Source organism: Brachypodium distachyon, chromosome 1 (genome assembly GCF_000005505.3).
Source record: "Brachypodium distachyon strain Bd21 chromosome 1, Brachypodium_distachyon_v3.0, whole genome shotgun sequence".
NCBI lineage: Eukaryota > Viridiplantae > Streptophyta > Magnoliopsida > Poales > Poaceae > Brachypodium > Brachypodium distachyon.
The window spans coordinates 3,116,221-3,134,426 of NC_016131.3; the positions used below are offsets into that span (position 1 = coordinate 3,116,221).

Sequence of the window (18,206 nt, forward strand, 5' to 3'; positions counted from 1 at the left end):
ATCGTCAACCGAACTTTAACATGACTATGTTTTTTTTCTGGTAGCCAGAAATGCTATGTTCCTCACTGCTGTCATCTTTGCTCTTTCTCTTTGTCATTGGGTAGAATTGTCCTGCACTAATCTGGGCTGCTTGCCAAAAATAATATGGCCTTGAAGGAATCTGCTATATGGCCAGCTAATGGTACATTGGGCTATATGATTGAGGTAGTTTCTAGATATGTCATTGGTAATGTGAAGCAGGGAGTTGGGAAGAACATCTACCTTGCCTTACTGATCTGATGACTTCTGCTGTTTCGATTTTGCAACACCTGGAATATAGGAGCTTTCCCATCTCTGCACAGGCAGTTGGCAGTATTGAAGTACCGCAGGCTCAACACAATCAATCCAGAGGAAATGACCCTAAACCAAACAAGCCCTACAGCCCACGATCCAATGGTCACAAAAAAATATGACCAGGATGGTTCAATATGAATGAGCTGAGCAACTGTTCACGATCAAGTTAACAACACAGCAGCATCAAAGACCAAAACATGGATCTTAAAGTAATCATCATCTGCAGCTAGACATAAAAGAATAGATAGACATAACTTATGTAGCATCCATCGATTAAAAACAGCAGCAATGTACCATAATGCAAAACTTGACAGCAAACACAGACATCCAGACGCAGCAGAATCTGAAGATGACACCCAGTTCTCAACTATAATAAAGTGAAGTGCATTAGACAACTCCAAGCTAGTAAAACTCTTTACGCCGACATCCTAAGCTTCTATCTTCTCAACTGGTGCATCAAGCATGAGGGCCTTGGTTGGCTTTGCCAAGAGGTCAGTGTACTCTTGGTATGGTGCCTTGGTGAATGTGGTCTCCCTCCAGAAATCAGGGGTAAGGAATCCATAAGTCTTCATAAGGCAGTCAAAGGTTGCCTGGAAACAGAAAAAATATCCGTTAAATGTATTTCCATATCAACTGTGAATAGGTTCAACCTGATGAAACTTATAATCATCTTCACATAATTAGCGCCCCTATAGGACGAAACATAGGCTCGTTATACCGCTGGTGAGTGGTGACTTGGAAGTAGATCACAACAAGGCATCGAAGTATCAAACAGTGAATAGCACTAGACATCCAAGCTAATAGAACAAAAGATTTGACCCAATTCAACATCATCTGCTAGCTACAAAAGTTTGGCTAAACTTAATCTTAGAAGAATAGCAAAATATAAGATGAACTAAGCACCGCATCTATCCATTCAGCATGAAACACAAGGGTACAAAGCAGAATGTGCACATCAAAACTTGATGAACAACCTCAGGCTAGAATAAAACTACAATTTCTAGACATTGTTTCTAAACTGGTCAATCAACATATAACAAAATGTATCACATGTCCCTCAGCCAAGCATCATTCAACAATATGTAAACTTGTATCTGAGCAATGCTGCACAGAAAAATATAATTCTGAAATTAAAGTGAAGATTCAATATACATAGCACTACATATTCCACACAATATACACATGAACATTTATATATGCCTAGCAACAAATATTTAGAATGAATAAAAGGGTCGCCGAAGTTGAACAGGTGCGGGGGGAATTTATACCTTGACGAAGTTGCCAAGGGTCTTGGTGGATCCACGTGACGAGGTGAAGACATCCTCAATACCAGCGAACTGCAGCACCTTCTTGGGCACGCGAGCGGCGACGATCCCAGAACCCCTAGGGGCGGGCACCATGCGCACGGTGACAGAACCACACTTGCCGGTGACCTTGCAAGGCACGGTGTGGGGCTGCCCGATCTTGTTTCCCCAGTAGCCCCTCCTGACCGGCACGATGGAGAGCTTGGCAAGGATAATGGCGCCGCGGATGGCGGTGGCCACCTCCTTGGCGCACTTGACACCGAGCCCGACATGGCCGTTGCTGTCGCCGACGACGACGAAGGCCTTGAAGCGGGTGCGCTGCCCGGCGCGGGTCTGCTTCTGCACGGGGGTGATCTTCATCACCTCGTCCTTGAGACCCGGGCAGAGCGTCTCCACGATCTGGTGCTCCTTTACGGGGAGCGAGTGGAGGTAGATCTGCTCGATCTTCTGGAACTTGCCTTCCTTGACGAGGCGGCCGAGCTTGGTGACGGGGACCCACTTCTCCTCCTCCTGGCGCGGGCCGCGACGCCCACCACGGCGCCCGCCACGGTCGCCGCGCCCGCCGCGACCGAATCCGCGGCCGAACCCGCCGCGCTCGCCTCCGCGGTCACCACCGCGCTCGCCGCCGCGGTCCGCCATGGATGGATGTGGGGGTGGGTTGGGGGGGGACTAGGGCGCCGGGGAGATGAGGGTTTGGAGGCTGTGGCGGCGCGAAGAGTGGAGAGCGAGACGGGAGAGAGGAATTTATATGAGGTGGTGTGGGACGATCCTGCTAGGGTTTTTAGGGAGACTACCCAGAGGAGGGAGTGGGCTGGGCCATAATCCAGTATGCAGTTGAATAAGCCCAATAGTTATGAAGCCTCCCTTTTCCACTGCTGTTTTAACAACGACAAAAGGCCCATCTGGGTGCATTTGTAGCCCACTCAAAAGCATCCACCCTAGGCCGCTAACATAGTGATTCTAAAATAAAAAAAAGGCAGCTGGCATAGTGACATGTGAGCAAACGGAGCATTCCCCCCCCCGCTAAACCATCAAAATCTAGTGTAAAGTGTAGAATGTAGAGATCTCAACAGTGTTATGCAACTAGATGCATTTTGCACCATTTATTATTATTTATTTTCGCACCGGATAATCTTTATCTTCTCGAATAAGCTAAATGTACATGCATAGTCTCCCAAATAGGCAATGCCTGTTGTTTATTTCCTTTACAAATATATGCTCGTTACAGCATTTAAATATTCATAGACCCACATCGTCACTCATATGCACACATCTCATACTCACGGCCGAAATGGCAGATCGTAAGACCGTAAGTTCGTTAGAAACTCGTTAAGATAAATAACAGGCCCAGGCATGCTGATCTAAAATTTTTGGCACAACCTATTTGCATGTGATAAATGTTAATAGCAAACAAAAATATATCAAAACATTTTAGGGCTATAAATATTAAAAATATAACAGAACAAAAGAAAAATGTCAGCACATTCCAACCCAAAATAAGCACGTTACAAGACTTGGGAATTTGGGACGAGCCGCCGTCGGCCAGAGACTTCAAGAGAACGACCTAGACATTAGATGGGCCGCCAACTGACTATTGGGCTGAGGCCTGGGGATGGCCGGGTGGGGCGTTGGGCTCCTGCCTGCTCTCACGAGACGAGCTCCGTAACCAGCGCCTGTAAGCTCGCTCGTTAAACTCGTGAAGGTTGACGATCTGAAGAGGATGTTCGGTTCGGTTCTTCAGTCAGCGAACCGAACTTTTAACGACCCGAGTTAGCGAGCATTTGTTAAGCTTAACGAGTTCCGAACTTTTCCTCCAGCTCTAGTAATAACTACGACAAGGCTCATATTGGTGCATTTGTGGCCCACTCAAAAGCATCCACCCAGGCCGCTGACCTGTGAGTAAACCGGGCTTTTTTTTTGTTCGCCAAACCATCAAAATCTAGTGTAAATTGTAGAGTGTAGAGATCTCAACAGTGTTATGCAACTAGATGCATTTTGTACCATTTATTTATTTTTTGCACTGCATAATCTTTATCTTCTCGAATAGGCTAAATGCATCTGCATCGTCTCCCAAATAGGCAATGGCTGTTGTTTATTTCCTTTTACAAATATACTCGAATAGGCTAAATGCATCTGCATCTTCTCGAATAGGCTAATGCACGTATGATCGTTGCAGTATTTATAGACCCGCAACGTCACTCATATGAACACATCTCATACTCAAGGCCGAAATGGCAGATCGTAAGATCAACGAATTCATCACCAGCATTTTGCAATCAAGGGGTTGCATGCCTCTTAAAGAAAGAAGAACGAAACACCGAGACAGAGACAAGATCTTTGCCTTTCTCAAAAAGAGACAGGCAAAATTAGCAGGCAGAGGCTGTTTAACCGATAATGGGTTTTGGATGTGCCGCTACTAAAAAGGCAATGAAAGCATATGTAAATACCACACAATTTCAGTTGATCAGCGAAAGAACAGTTTTCCAATTCATGCATAGCTGGTTCCATTACACGCTACACGATCAGACAGCAGAAGCAGAGTCCTCACAAACCCACCGCAGCCAAATCACCAACACAGCAACAACACCAAATCACCACGACATAGTTCATCCTGATCTACCAGCAGGAGATAAAACATCTCCGCACAACTACACCTTCAGCGGCTGGATCTTGACCTGGTCGAGCACGGGGCCACAGAGCGAGACGCCATCGGTGGCCTTGGTGTGATAGTAGGAGCTATAGAAAGTCACCCTAGTCCTGACGCCACCAGCGACGAACCTCAAGCTCGCCGTCTTGAACCCGCCTTTCCCCGCGGACTCGAACGGCACCTTCAACGTGACGTTCCCGGCGAAGGCCTCGACGAGCATGGACCCGTGGCATCCGTTCTTGGCGTCGCCGACGGCGAAGGAGACGTTGTACGCCCTGTTGGGCACCGTCCGGATCACCTGCGCGATGGCGCTCTCCCGCCCCGCCACCAGCTCAACCGCGTAGTTCCCCGACGGCACCGAGAAGTGCGCCGCGTCGATGTAGCGGACGGCCTTCAGGGACTCGATGATCCACCCCGGCAGCGGCGAGGTCGCGTCCTTTTGTTTTGGGGGCAGGAGGACTCCCACCGTGGAGTTCTTGAACACCTGCGGCCCGATCTCGAATCCCTCGTTCTTTATCAAATTCTCTGCATCCAACGCCAATGCCAATGTCAGTTGTCAAGTGCCATATGGTGATTTTGGGTTGGGATTTTACTACCTTTGGTGGGGTAAGGGGTGGGGAGTTCTTTGATGGCGACGGCGTCGAGGAGAGGGCCGCAGGCGGGGTCTTCCTGGACGCCGGGGTTGGAGAAGGAGAGCTGCGTTAGCTGGGCCGAGGCGCGGAAGCCCCAGGCCCAGGTGTCGGCGCCGGTGTCGGCGCTGTAGAGGGTGCGGACGGCGACGTCGGCTGGGGCCGAGAGCGAGGGGGACACGGAGATGCGCAGGGCCTCGTCCTGGGCGCAGGTGCGCGTCGCGGCGAAGGTGAGCGCGTAGAGTGACCCGGGCCGTACGGACACGTTCTGCGACGCCGACGAGCGGCCGCCCAGGCGGAGCGCGTGCACGCCGTGCGGCACCGCGAAGAACATGCCGCCGGGTTGCGGGCCGGCGGAGACGTACTCGACGTGGCCGCGCAGCGTCCATCCGGGGAGCGAGTGGCGGCCCACGATCAGGGTCTTGTTCGTCTTCCTCGGCGCCGTCTCGAAGTTGCCGTTGATCAGCAGACCTGGGAGAGGCAGACATGACAATTACTTCTTTTTCGCGTGTCATTGTTCTTGCTGTTCCTCAGGGAGGACTCTATAGACCAAATGAGCGTCCTAATCTTGCAAGAGAACCACGGGGAGCACACTGGGACAATCTATCCAGTAACAAAAATGACAAATCTCCCATGTGGTAACTTGGATGACGCAACATTTCCGAAACAAAAATGCAGTTAGTGGAGCAGCAAAGCAACCCAAAACAAACAAAAATGGAGCGGCAAAACTCGAGCCTTTCCTTCTTTGTAGCATCCAACACCAAGCCATTGCAAGTGTTACGGAGGACTGCTCGCGTTTGCAGGAAGAGCAGATCTAAAAAACGATTGAGAAGACGAATGTGACAAGAGAATAAAAAATGTGCAGCGATGAGCGTTACCTTCAGCGCCCAGAGGAGCTTGAGGAGGTGCGTGGGCAGGGGCGGCTGGCGCAGGGGCTGGAGACGCTGGAGGCGGAGCAGTGACGGCGAGCGTAGCAGCCGCGGAGGCCGAGACGGAGAGCAGCAGCATCACGACAACCCAGGGAAGCTCCATTGCTAGCTACGCAGTCTCACTGAAGGAGTTGAGCTCGCTTTTGCTTTCACTCTGGCTCCTTGCAGGGTTGCAGGGGAAGCGGAGGTGCTCCTAGGCTTTTGTGGAAGAGACAGTGAGTGAAGAAAGTGCACACAGAACCCCCATTAGTTTAAATATTGCGAATCCAGTCGTGAGTACACAAACCATGTGAATGAAGCTGCTCGTAATTAGTCACTCAGTCAGGGCATTTTACACGTCCAGGAGAAGAGAAATACAGAGTTTGTACTAATGCATACTTGCTTGTCCATAAAAGTATCCAAATGCATGCACGCGCATTCGTGATTTATCAAGAAAACCTTAAAATGGAGGACGTGTTCATAGTTCTGATTAAGTAGGGTGGCCAGAAAAGAATCAACAACGACCTTTATTGACTACATTTGACCTCCTGTCGCCAAGGGCAGGAATCAGGATGAATGCACTGTACTGGCTCCATACACTCGCGCGCCTTTTTTTACTACTTTTCCCGCGCATTATTTCTGCGGTGTGCCGGTCCGTGTGTGCTGTGCTGTGCAGAGTGCAGATTTACTGCCCAGCGCTGTCCTCGAATTGAAATCTCCGGCATAAATGACCGAAACCAAATGAGCCAGCCACAGGCGGTCGTACAGTGCACTGTAGTAGTACTAGCTCAGTAGCTGCCATCTACCAATGGACAGTGGCAGGTACACGGAGTCAATTTTAACCGTGACTGTTTACGTTGCACCTACGCAGGGGACTACACGGTTCACGTTGCAGGGAGTAGTTTGGTTCAACGTTCGAGAGCCAGGCTCTCCAACACCAAGCCAAACCACGCAAAGGCCAACCACGAAAGAAACTGCATTTGGCAAATGCAATGTACGCCTACATCTACATGTAGATTGATGTCACGCATTACATGCACATAAATTGCTGTCAAAACTAGCGGTTGACACGGGCAAGGGCAAATGGGCAATGCAAACATCACACGGAACCCATGCCGGTGGCCGCTGCACGTCAGAGTGCTGATGGGGTTGGCCTGGTGCTGGCGCGAGCCACTCGAGTGGTACTACGTGCGACCGCGCGCCCGCGTGCTACTGCTACATTGGCACGAGCTTTGGATGCTCTGCGGCAAGCCTCCGGGTCTCGAGGAATGGCCAGCGCCCAAGCGCCCAGCGGGCTTTTTTCTTTGTTTTTTTGAAACAATGGGCCTCCCCGTCGATTTCTATTAGAGAAACCGCCAACCGAGTTACACCCCCAGCCGGCGTATAGGAAGGAGGGAGAGCGGACACCGGGAGGAGGCATCGGGAAGATGGAAAGGACGGTCACGCTGCTGCTCCCCCCTTCCTCTCTCATCCATGATATCCGGCTCTGCGCAGCTGCTGCTGCCGCGGCAGCGAGTGGGCAATGCAGGCCGGCGTGATGGCCCCTCCTTCCTTGCCCTGCTCGTGTCATCTCATCTGTGGCCCTGCACGCATGCATGCCGCTCCCGTGCTTCGTCATTCGTCACCCGTTTCCCCCGAGCCCGTCCATCGATCCTCCCCTCCCTGCCTCCGTTTATTAATCAAGAAAAATTACTCAAAACCACTGCATACTCTAGTAAAATCACCTTTTTCTGAAAAAAATAAAATTACCACCACTTTTATGGTCCGATGTAATCCCGCGCACTCCCGCGCACTGATTTCGTTATTAATCACGTTTTGACGGTAAAACTCCAACGTGGACATCTCTCCTCCTCCATTTCTTCTTCCCATCCGAGCCGCCTCCTGCCCTCCTCCGGCGAGCGCGCCTGCTGCTCCCTAGCCCCGAGTTCACCTCCCCAGACCACCTTTGAGGTCCGCTGACCCGCGCGCCGCCATGGGAAGATGCAGCGTGGCCGGCGGAGAAGATGGCGGCGACCGTCGTCGTCGGGCATGGGGAGGAAGAAGGATGCGCCGAGGCTTCGGGGCGTTTCTCGGTGTGCCGCGTGTGCGCGCCGGCACAGCAATGCAACAGCGGCCAACGAGTTGTACTCCTCGTTCAACACGCCAGCGCCGGCGCCTACGAGACGTCGTAGCGCTGTTGTTCCGGCGGGCTCCAAGCTAAACCAGCTGCGTCATCAGCTCCGCATAGACGTCTACTTCCTCCTGGCACAAGGAATCTAACTGGATATGACTACGGCAACGCATGATCGATTCCTTCGTCTACGGCCGCCGTTGCTTCTCCGGTGAAATTCAGCTCCTACAGAATCTACGTGAGCCCCTCTCTCTAGCTTCTTTCCCTGACCGTTTAGGTGCCTCGTAGCTCCCTATCTGCGTAGACGTGCTCCAGCGGCTGCCGGCGAGTTGCTGCTCGTGAAAGACGACCTCGCGCGGGGGCCATGTGGGACGCGCGCGATCCAGGCGCAGAACTGGGTCGTGCTCCGCGAGCGCGCGAAGGAGGTCCTGTTGCGCGTCAGAGAGCCGCAGCGCACAAACGAGGCCGTGGTCTGTGTGTCGTTGTGTCCGATGCCGGCGAGCTACGGGTGGACTACCTCAGGGTGTTTGGAATTGGAACTAAGCAACATGTGCGCATCTTCCTTCATTGGCCATGGGCGTGTTTCATTTGGTCGTGGATGCGTTGGAGCAGACCGCGGGATTCCAATTAGGGGAGCTCGCCGGTGCGGGCCGCGGGAAAGTCCATTCTTGCCCACGTCAATGAGATGCCCGGATGCTCTGCTGTTGTTGTTGATGCGGCTGCGGCGGCGGTGTGGCCAGCACCCGGCAGCGGCGAGCGCCCGAGCCAGTTATCGTGGTTGGACTTTGACCATGTCCAGCGTGGCGCCACGTTGGCCTCGAAAGGTGGTCCCTATTGTCAGATTTTGCACCAATCTGCGCTCAGTCAAGAGATCAGTGACCGGGTGGTCGTTGTCCTGAAAACTGATATAATTTGTAAAAAAATTAAAAAAAATAGTTTTCTTGAAAGGTTGCCTTAAACAGGATGGTTTTAGGTAATTTTTTCTATTACTGCTGGTGCCCAGAAATGGTCTCTCGATAAAACAATGGAGTGTAGTGTATTGTCGAGCGGTTGGACGTACGCTGGGGGCGCGCGGCGTGCACAGCCACAGCACCGGACACGAGATTTGACTGCAAATGTTAACAAGAAATTAACTTCATCGTGTTCGGCGCAGCAGCAATAGAGGTGCGACCACTGAAGTACTGTATTGAAGATTTGATTTGGGGGTGTGGTTAGAATGGACAGAATGTCTAACCTCGTCGGGATATTTTTAACACCCCCCAAGTACGGATTTGATTTTGAAGCCCGCGGTAAAAAGAGCTGGAACGCGCCAGCAACCCCATGCACTTTGGTTTGCTTTCGTGTCCGAATGGAATGAAGAACAGTGTTTACGTACGTGGCGACACCGACGCCGGGGCGCAAGGGCACGCGTTCCGCCGGGCCGGGTGGAGCGTTATGATGGCCGAGCCGGGCGCCCGTAGCGGCGCCGCGAATATAATGCTCCGGCGTAAAGGATGGGATGCAAGTATGCAACACGGTGTTGCGGTGGTGCCTAGCTAGGTCCGTATACGATGCGCGCCGAGCGTGTACTACGTGTCTGGGCACTTATGTGATTCTGTGTTGAACAAAGGCTGCACATGGGGTCATGGGACTAGCGTTAAAGGGCTTCATGTTGACCGACAGTGATAGGATATTTTTTGGCATGAATACCCGTTCGCTTATTGTGTTTGCAAATTGCAGGTGTCAGGGGTTAAACGGACGCTTCTGTGTGTTTGGAAATTAAGTGAGCCTGGTGGTTGTTTTCTTGTGGTGGAATTATTTTCAAGATTTATTTCAGGTTTCAACTGTCGTTGTGGTTTCAGCGGGAGTTCCTGGATTTAATTTCGGCGTTGTCTTTTTAGTGGGAGTGCCGTATCTGTTAACTACGAGGCGCCTACGTTGATTTCGTCAATCTCAAAATGTTCGGCCGGTGGCTCAGTTTCTCGGAGGTGCTCATAGGAGTAGGGTGTGCGTGCGTGCGTTCATAGGACGAGTGTACGTGAGTGGTTGCGTCTGTACTGTGTTTCGTGGAAAAAAAATGTAGGTGTCCGACGAGCTTGTATACATGCGCGAGTTTTGTGTCGTGCAACAAACTTAATATTTTCTCATCTCGTTTCACTATTTCCTCGTACAACCAAGAACCAACCATTGTTGAGAACCATCTAATCAGTAGAAACGGGGGCTAGTTTCTTTGTGAGAACCATGTGCTGTTTGTGAATATCATCATCGAACATTACAGGACATTTAGTCATCCATGCGTGCATTACGGTTTGCATCACAATATCAGATCGCGTGGTAATATAATCGGACGGTTACATGCTCGCTCTTTTTTTTTCTCTGGCTGGGTCTACGCTCTACCATGGGTCGCAACTTCAGAAACATCAGAAGGCCCCCAAACTCTGCACAGTCGAATCTCATTGTCGATCGGGCTCCGCTCATCGGCCACGCGAGGGAGACGGCCCAGCCCAGCCCAGTACGAACCTCTCAGACTCGGTCATCGCGACCATAGTCCAAAACCACCGCCCTTCTTCCACTCCACATTCTCTTCTCCGGAGATCAGCGGTGGGGCGAGGCCATTCTCCGGATCGGCTGCTGCTGCTTCCTTCATCACCGAGCTCCCCCCGCCGCCCCCACCCCGACAAGCACGCCTCCGCAACCTCGCCCATGCTTGCCGCCTGACCGACCCCGTTCCTTCGCCGACGACCGGAAGCAACTAGCACGCGGTGAGTCCTCAGTCCCCTGATCTATCCCTCTCCCTCTACTCGGGGCTCAAGTCGCATGGTTGTGCTCACGTGCTGTTCCTGCTGTGATCTTGTGTAGATGCCCACTCCGCCATCAGCCCATCCTGGTTTCCCGTTCCCCTAGCAGCTTCTAGCTGGTGAGTCCTTGTGGAAACTGGCCGCACTGTTTCCCTCACCCTACCGTTTTTTGTATTCTTGATTTTCCCTGGCACTTGTCTCATGAATTAGCAATTTAGGGTGATACTACATCCCGAAGGTACATTTATGATCTAGCTTCCTTGAACCAGTGTTCCCTTGTGAGATTTCCTTTTGGAAATTGCCATTTCCTTTTTTGAAACCGAAATTTTTCCCACTATTGCTGACTTATTGTGAAAAAGCCGTGGCAGGTAATCATGGCAGAAATTATGTCAGTACTATTAAGTAGTACCCCCTTGTCAGATTACTTTTGGAAAAGTGGTGAACACCTATGCCCGTGTCCATGCATCGTATGCTATAACTAGCTTGGTGACCCGCGCGACGGCGCAAGCATATTGCGCGCCTAGCAATTTGTTAAGGCACTCGTGACGTTTACACGTGGACCGTGTCTAATTTTGCCAGATAGGATAGAACTCAACGTGGAAAAAGAATGAATGGAGGGAGAGCGGAATCGTATCTAAATGACGATAGCACTCTTATTTCCGAATTCCAATGAAAAGTTTTCTCAGCTTATGCGCTGCCATCGGCTGAATGGCAGGACCCACCATAAGATGATATGGCAAAAATTAAGATACATCAAAGCCATTCTGCATTGGGGCTGGCTTTATAATGATACTCGTTCATCTAAACAGATGTCTTACACAGAATGCAAAGTGTTGTCATTATCCTTCTCATGTTATAGTTCCTCTGTCCGGGTTTTTAAAGCCCACATGTGACAGGCCTTTTTTATCTCCCGTGGGTTAGGCTGGCTTGAGCTTTGCTTGTGTGTCTCCAATTCATCATTGGGGCCTTGGCGCTGGGGCGGACAGGATGCAGAATTTTTTCGATGCTTCTGTGCGTGGGCGTTCTCGTGCTCCCTTGACTCCGCTCCTAGTCTGCAGCGATTCACGTTCACGGGATGAGGCCCGAGTGGGGGCAGATATTAGATGAGCTATGATGACATACTATATTTCCAGGCTTCACTCATTTGTTAGTTATGTTACAGTAGTACAGGACTTTTTTTAATAATTGGGACCAGCAAGAATGTGCTTGCAGCTTGCTTGGTTTCTGCGGTGAAAGTTGGATATGACTTCAGTTCAGATGGCACTCGTACACGTACATGCATTTTAATGCAGATACCTATTTATCAACCTGAATACGTGCTTCTGAGCATGGCGGCAATGGCTACCATTTATTAAAGAAGCAAGTCCATTTTACCACCCTAACTTATGGGAAAGTTCAGAAAACACTCTGAACTATGAAACCGGGTATTTTACCCCTGTTTCGCTGGGTTTACGGCTGTTTTGATACGTTGACTGCCACGGTGGCATGCCAAGCCGCCCACCCCGCGCCCGACTGCCTCTCTCATTCTCTTCCCAGTTTGCTTCTTTTCCGGCAGACCCCGACTACCTCGCCACTGCCGGAGTCAATGGGCTCCTGCTGCCGCCCTCCACGACCACGGCGCTGCGCTGCCTCCTTCTCACACTCCACTTCAACCCGAGTAGCGTCCGCATCCGCCCCCGCTCCGCCCGACGGTGAATCACTGCCACCACCGCTGACGACCTTGTGGTGCGGCAGGGTGGCCTCTTGAGGGAGCTGGAGGTCAGGGGAAGACCTGTTCCATGCGGCCCCGGCAAGGGCGTACGAGGTGGCCTGCCAGTGACAGTGTGTGCCAGGCCTGCTGCTTCGTGGCTGCTGGTGCCGCTGCCAATGGCGATTTCTGCTGTCGCTGCTGCATCACCGCCGCCACCAGGCAGCCAAGCTTTGTGTCTGGAGAAGATGAAGCTTCTGTCCGATGCGGAGAGAGGGAGAGGTGACTGGTTTTGAAAGTTCAGGGTGTTTTTTGAACTTTCCTAAAATGGGCTTACTTCTTTATTAAATATTAGTGACTTAAGTTTGAATTCATTGGTTCGGTTCAGCTTTTCTTGTATGTCGGTAGCATTACATTTTACTTTCTGCTAGTCATTTAATTAGATAGAAGACCTTATGTTTCTTAGTATATCTTCTTGACTTCTCTTTATATGATGATAACAGTCTACTGCTGCACGCAAAGAGATATGGAAACTAAGCTGGAGGTATCCATGTCTTCACTTACTGATGACCTGATTGTGGAGATCCTGTCTCGGTTGCCGGTGAAGTCGTTTTGCCGCTTCCAATGTGTCTGCAAGTCTTGGCTTGCTTTCTCATCCGATCCACATTACCGCCAGAAGCTCTCAAGAACTCCATTCGGTTTCTTGTACCAAACATATGATGACGCTTCCTTCCATCTTGCCAGACTTCCTTCAAGTGACAGGGAAATCTACACAATACTTGGCTTTGTCCGTCCAGAGTGCCCCTTAGATCTTGTTGATTGCAGCAATGGCCTACTTCTTTGTTATCCTCCAGATGATAAGCCATATATCACAGTAATTTCCGACGCCTTTGTGTGCAATCCGGCAACTCAGGAGTGGATGGCACTTCCAAAAACTGTGCTCGGACCGGCTGTGACCGAGAATGATCTCATATTGTGTTTTGATCCATTATGGTCTCAACACTTCTATGTCTTCAACTTTCAGCGGACCCCTACTTCCGTAGATGGATACTCCACTGAAGTTAAGGTATTTTTCTCCGAGGATTCCACATGGTCTTGTTGTCTTTGGGAAACTGAAGATCTATTTTGTGGTGATTCATGCTTCATAAATGGGGTATTGTATGTGAGGCACTTCTGGGACCATGAGCTTCTGGTGCTCAATGCACCTGAAGTATGTACACAGTGGCTCAATGATAGGATCATTCAGCTTCCAGGATTTCCATACGTGCCAGAGACGTTTAATTGTTTTGATGGGTGCATTTGCCCATCGTCAGGGGTCCTATGCTATGCCCAACAGGAATTGGATGGTTATATGCTGCGAATTTGGAGTTTGGAAGACCCTGACAGGTGGGTGGTGAAGCACCGTCTAAGCATGGTCAATGTTTTTGGGAGGGACATGTTGCTCCGTGCTAATGAGGAAGGATTGTGGTATTTCGATTACGACATCCAGGCTTTTGACTTGGAGAGGGAGCTAGTTATCCTTGTTGACAGAATTGATGATAGAAAAGGCTCATTTAGCATCAGTGCTGGAAAAGGCTCTCAGATTCAAAATATCCCAAGTAACAGCAAAATATATCACCGTCGATTCTATGTGCCATACTATGGCAAGATTCCAGCTTTTTTTCGAAGAGACGATGATGGATTATTCAGGTTTGGAGCTTTGTGGGGCTCAGTATGAGTGCTAGCTTGTATGTATTATGCCATGAGTGCTCTACTCTGTAAGCATCTTATGTGCATTACCTGTACCAGAAGTTGTTGTGTTATACCGCTAGATTGTTGGATCTGTGTTCCGTTGGTCCGAATGGTACCTGTTCTGCCTGTCAACTCTTATCGTACTTATGTTTCCTTAATTTGGAACAACAACAAAAAACTGCATTTTAGTTCCCCTGTTTTGTTGATGTTATGAACATGTGGAGTAACATGAATAGATGTTTTGAGCACATGAGTGGAATCGTACCGATGTGGCGATGTGCACTTGTTATTTCATCAAAGTTCCCAAAGAATCATGGAACGGAACACATCAATGCTAGGCAGAATTTGGCCGCAGCCTTGTTGCTTTTCGTATTGTTGTAAGAAAAATTAGCTTCAAAGTGCATTTTTCGCAACTGTTTACTTCTCAACAAAGCTGAAAGGTGACGATGTGTGCAGCACTACGGCTCCTCATATGCCATACTGAAAGCCTAAAGCATGATTAGCAACTAGGAGTAAGCAGTAGTTAAACAAGGATCAGTTACTAATTAATCTGACTGAACCGTATTTGTCAGTCGTGTGCCTGTTGACCCTACACCGAGAGACTGTATGTGAAAGACATTAAACGGCATGACCGTTTTATGGCCCTGAAACCTGAAGAAGGAAATCCATGTCTTTTTTCTTCTTCTTCTGTCTAGTAGGTGCGATGGGATTTGTGGCTGATAAACATTTCTATGACTATCTATTATATACTAAAAGTAATACGACGGGTACCAAGTGAAGCCCTCACGTTAATCCACGTCACCTTCATTATTGTGGCCGTTGGATTTTAGATCCAAGAGAGGTAGAAAGCTGTAAAAAAACGTTTCGCGTTCAATCTCCTCTCACGTACGTTGATTGGTAGTTTCACGTTCGATCTCCCCTCACGTAAATTGATTAGTACATTAAAATACACGTTACGATTGATGTACGTGGCAGGAGGACACCGACCCAGTCCATGACAAGGTAATTAACGTTACAATTGATGTATGTGGCTGGAGGACACCGACCCAGTCCATGACAAGGTAATTAAACAATCTTACCTTCATATGCTATGCACGTAATATATAATATAGATCTATTTTATTTATACCCCGTACAAAACTAGATCTATTTTATTTATTTATATAGTAAAAGCACAATAAGTCAAGATTGAATTAGTGGAATATATTTGTTTATTTTATAATTCTAAAACACAACGAGGGACACTGAGCAGAGGCCGTTGATCATCATCATCTATATTATTTTGATCATTGGATCTTCTATCTAACAAACGTGATTTAATGAGTGCGGTATATATGATGGGCTAGCGATAAAAGATTGAAGTGGTTTATTTTGACCATTAGATCTTATACTGAGCGAAGGCACCACGTTAATCCACATCATCTAAATTATTTTGACCATTGGATCTTATACATAATGGACAAGATTTCATGAGTGACGTATGTATGATGGGTTAACAATAAAACATCGAAGCGGTTTATTTTGACCTCTATGATACTAAAGCACAATGAGGGATACCGAGCAAAGGCACCATGTTGATCCACATCATCTGAATTATTTTGATCATTGGATTTTATATCTAACGAGCAAGATTTAATGAGTGTGATATATATGATGGGCTAGCAGTAAAACATCAAAGTGGTATATGCTATAATTAGTGGTAATGAAATCAAAATTTATTTTTTGGCCCAATATGTTATGATTAGTAGTAATTAAATCAATATTTTTTTATGCTATTAGGCAGTCCATATATTATGACATTTCAACATTTTTCTTTGTTTCATAGGTCATGAAAATAAAGGTAGTACAATAAACTCCATTAGTTATACTCTATATCTATATTTTGGCAAGAATGAGATACTGATGGTTTCTTAAAGAATTATAACTCTCATTATTAACACGTAGCCCTAAATTTGAACATCGGATACTAATTGACATCGAATACGAGCGAATGATACGCTAGCAAATTAACGAGATGCACACTAATAAAGATCTATGCAAACTAAAAAAAAACCTAAATTTTAATATGGGTATCAATAGAATAATCACGTGAAACTTTAAACTCACGTTATGATTTATTACCATGAAAATTGCACCTACTATTATAGCTTGACATAGACACGATTTACCAATGCAAACAGTCAATACATCACAATTTCCCATGTCGTATCAGGTAAAAACCAGAAGTTGGTAGGTATTCTCCACTTTAATTACAAAAACCAAGGTAACACCACCTAGAGATGTCGCATCATGCGAATTGTTTAAACCATCATACGATAAAAGCACAATACAAGGTACATCATTTGAAAATTTGTTACTCTACATATCAATATATTATTGCTAAGAAAAATGTGAATTGCATTGCACGTGGCCTCAAATTTTAACTCTGACTACTAATTTAATATCATGTATGAGTGAATTACCGGCTAGCGACCAAAACACGTCTTTATGAAATTTTGCTACAAAGTATCGTAGAGAACAAATAATTAGCTCAAATCATCTAAACTTTAATCCAAGTATCGATATTCGATAGAATAATCAAGTAAAATTTTACTCTTGCATTATGATGTATTATCACGAAAATCTCACCTACTTCAATAGGCCTGCCCAGAAGGTCACCGAGAGAAGTTCTCATGTGGAAGGATCAAGAGTGCTTCTAGGTAGATGTATATATTCATCATCAATATTTCCATGGAATCGATCATCAAACAACCGATCCATAAATTTCACGTGTGAATTTTAATTTTTCTCTACAAATATGATGTATATCACGTGTGATCAATCATTTTAGGTAAAGACCAGCAGTCGGTAGATGATCTGTACTTTAATTACATACACTAAACTAATGCTACCCACAAAATATCAACCAGTCTGATGCAAAAGTTAAACGACCATCCGACACACGCTCTAGCATTTAGTTATGGATTTGAATATAAAAGCACAGGCAAATGAAACATTTTGTCTCATGTTCAAAACATACTTGACTCAATATACTTCCATACTTATAGGGGTTGTGAGATTGATTAATTCTACCTTTCGAGATAGATTGACGTTGATTAATCATGTCTTTTTGTCAACCTTTCATGTAAATAACACAATAATACATATCTATCTACGTTAGTGGGAAAATAATGATGCATGATTAAACATGTTTCCCGCGCATAACAACTAGAGCAGCTCCGGCTTGGAATTTCATGCGAAAGAATTGTATTATTGGTTCAGGAATAGACCCCTTCTGTTTTCCAATGGAAGGAGACACGGCCCGGACACGTGCTCTGGCCCAACAGTGGCTCATTTCTAAACCCTAACACAACGGCAGACTGCATCTCTCGCAGTCTCGCACGCCCCCCGCTACCACCACACCTCGCAGTCTCGCTCTCGCACACGGGAGGAGGAGCACACCGCGACGGCTCCCCAATCCAGCCGTGGCGGCGACGCTGCACCGCCGCAGATCGATCTAGGTAATTTTTCGCTTCTCCGGTCGTCGCTTCGAGTCATTCACGCGTGCACTGATAATCTAGATCTAGTTCTTGGTTGCCCCATCCATCCCTCTCTTTCTTGAGGAATCGAATGATATTCAAATGAGAAGGGGAAACGAATGAGCGTGTAGAGGAAGAAGTTCAGAATTGAGAAGTTGGCCCTCATTTCCTCTAGTACCAGATTAATTAATTAGCGGCAGAGTAGCAGAGGCGGCTTTGGCAGTACCCTGACGAAGATCTTCAAGAGTTTCCATGCGGCGGGGTTCGGTTGGGGTTGCCAGCGCCGGGCGTCGACGACACCTTCTTCCATCCCGCTGTACAAGGCGTTCTCCTCGGCGGCCGGTGCAGCTCCCGGCGGACGCGGCGGCGGCTGGCGAGAGTCGTCGGATCGAGGTGGGACTATGAAGAGGTAGTAAGGCCACATGGTGCTGGACGGCGAGAGAAGATCGATCCCCTTGTTTGAGATCTATAAGAACGGCCGCGGCGAAGGGAAATCGACCCAAAATCTTTGCTTCGTCCTGTTTCTGATCGATCTGGTTTTGGGGTGTGCTCAAGGGGGTTT

At 48.1% G+C, this 18,206-nt stretch overlaps 3 protein-coding genes across 4 annotated transcripts; 1 reads left to right on the plus strand and 2 right to left on the minus strand.

The window, feature by feature from the left end:
• Positions 1-533: 533 nt before the first annotated feature.
• Positions 534-2,381, minus strand: LOC100822310 (40S ribosomal protein S2-3). Its single transcript, XM_003564048.4, has 2 exons — positions 1,602-2,381; positions 534-923 (listed from the first exon to the last, which is right to left on the minus strand). Exons 1-2 carry the CDS (start codon positions 2,274-2,276, stop codon positions 762-764), a joined length of 837 nt encoding a protein of 278 aa, XP_003564096.1. The 5' UTR covers positions 2,277-2,381; the 3' UTR covers positions 534-761.
• Positions 2,382-4,091: 1,710 nt separating this feature from the next.
• LOC100845370 lies at positions 4,092-6,050 on the minus strand. The gene is made up of 3 exons (XM_003564038.4): positions 5,792-6,050; positions 4,881-5,384; positions 4,092-4,809 (listed from the first exon to the last, which is right to left on the minus strand). Exons 1-3 carry the CDS (start codon positions 5,943-5,945, stop codon positions 4,286-4,288), a joined length of 1,182 nt encoding a protein of 393 aa, XP_003564086.1. The 5' UTR covers positions 5,946-6,050; the 3' UTR covers positions 4,092-4,285.
• A 4,429-nt stretch (positions 6,051-10,479) lies between these two features.
• LOC104581651 (putative F-box protein At1g50870) lies at positions 10,480-14,258 on the plus strand. Of its 2 annotated transcripts, XM_010229745.3 has the most exons (3): positions 10,480-10,672; positions 10,770-10,827; positions 12,899-14,258. In XM_010229745.3, the coding sequence occupies exon 3, from the start codon at positions 12,922-12,924 to the stop codon at positions 14,110-14,112; it is 1,191 nt and encodes a 396-aa protein (XP_010228047.1). In that variant the 5' UTR covers positions 10,480-10,672; positions 10,770-10,827; positions 12,899-12,921; the 3' UTR covers positions 14,113-14,258. The 2 variants fall into 2 exon arrangements, with proteins under 2 accessions (XP_010228047.1, XP_024313119.1); XM_024457351.1 differs by lacking the exons at positions 10,480-10,672; positions 10,770-10,827 and adding an exon at positions 12,293-12,677.
• Positions 14,259-18,206: the final 3,948 nt, after the last annotated feature.

Coding starts and splice junctions, on each gene's coding strand:
- LOC100822310 (XM_003564048.4), bottom strand. CDS start 2,276: ATGGCGGACCGCGGCGGCGAGCGCGGTGGTGACCGCGGAGGCGAGCGC. Junction 924..1,601: donor CCCTTGGCAACTTCGTCAAG/GTATAAATTCCC, acceptor TTCTGTTTCCAG/GCAACCTTTGACTGCCTTAT.
- LOC100845370 (XM_003564038.4), bottom strand. CDS start 5,945: ATGGAGCTTCCCTGGGTTGTCGTGATGCTGCTGCTCTCCGTCTCGGCC. Junction 5,385..5,791: donor AGCTCCTCTGGGCGCTGAAG/GTAACGCTCATC, acceptor TGCCTCTCCCAG/GTCTGCTGATCAACGGCAAC. Junction 4,810..4,880: donor CACCCCTTACCCCACCAAAG/GTAGTAAAATCC, acceptor CGTTGGATGCAG/AGAATTTGATAAAGAACGAG.
- LOC104581651 (XM_024457351.1), top strand. CDS start 12,575: ATGGCGATTTCTGCTGTCGCTGCTGCATCACCGCCGCCACCAGGCAGC. Junction 12,678..12,898: donor CGATGCGGAGAGAGGGAGAG/GTGACTGGTTTT, acceptor TGATGATAACAG/TCTACTGCTGCACGCAAAGA.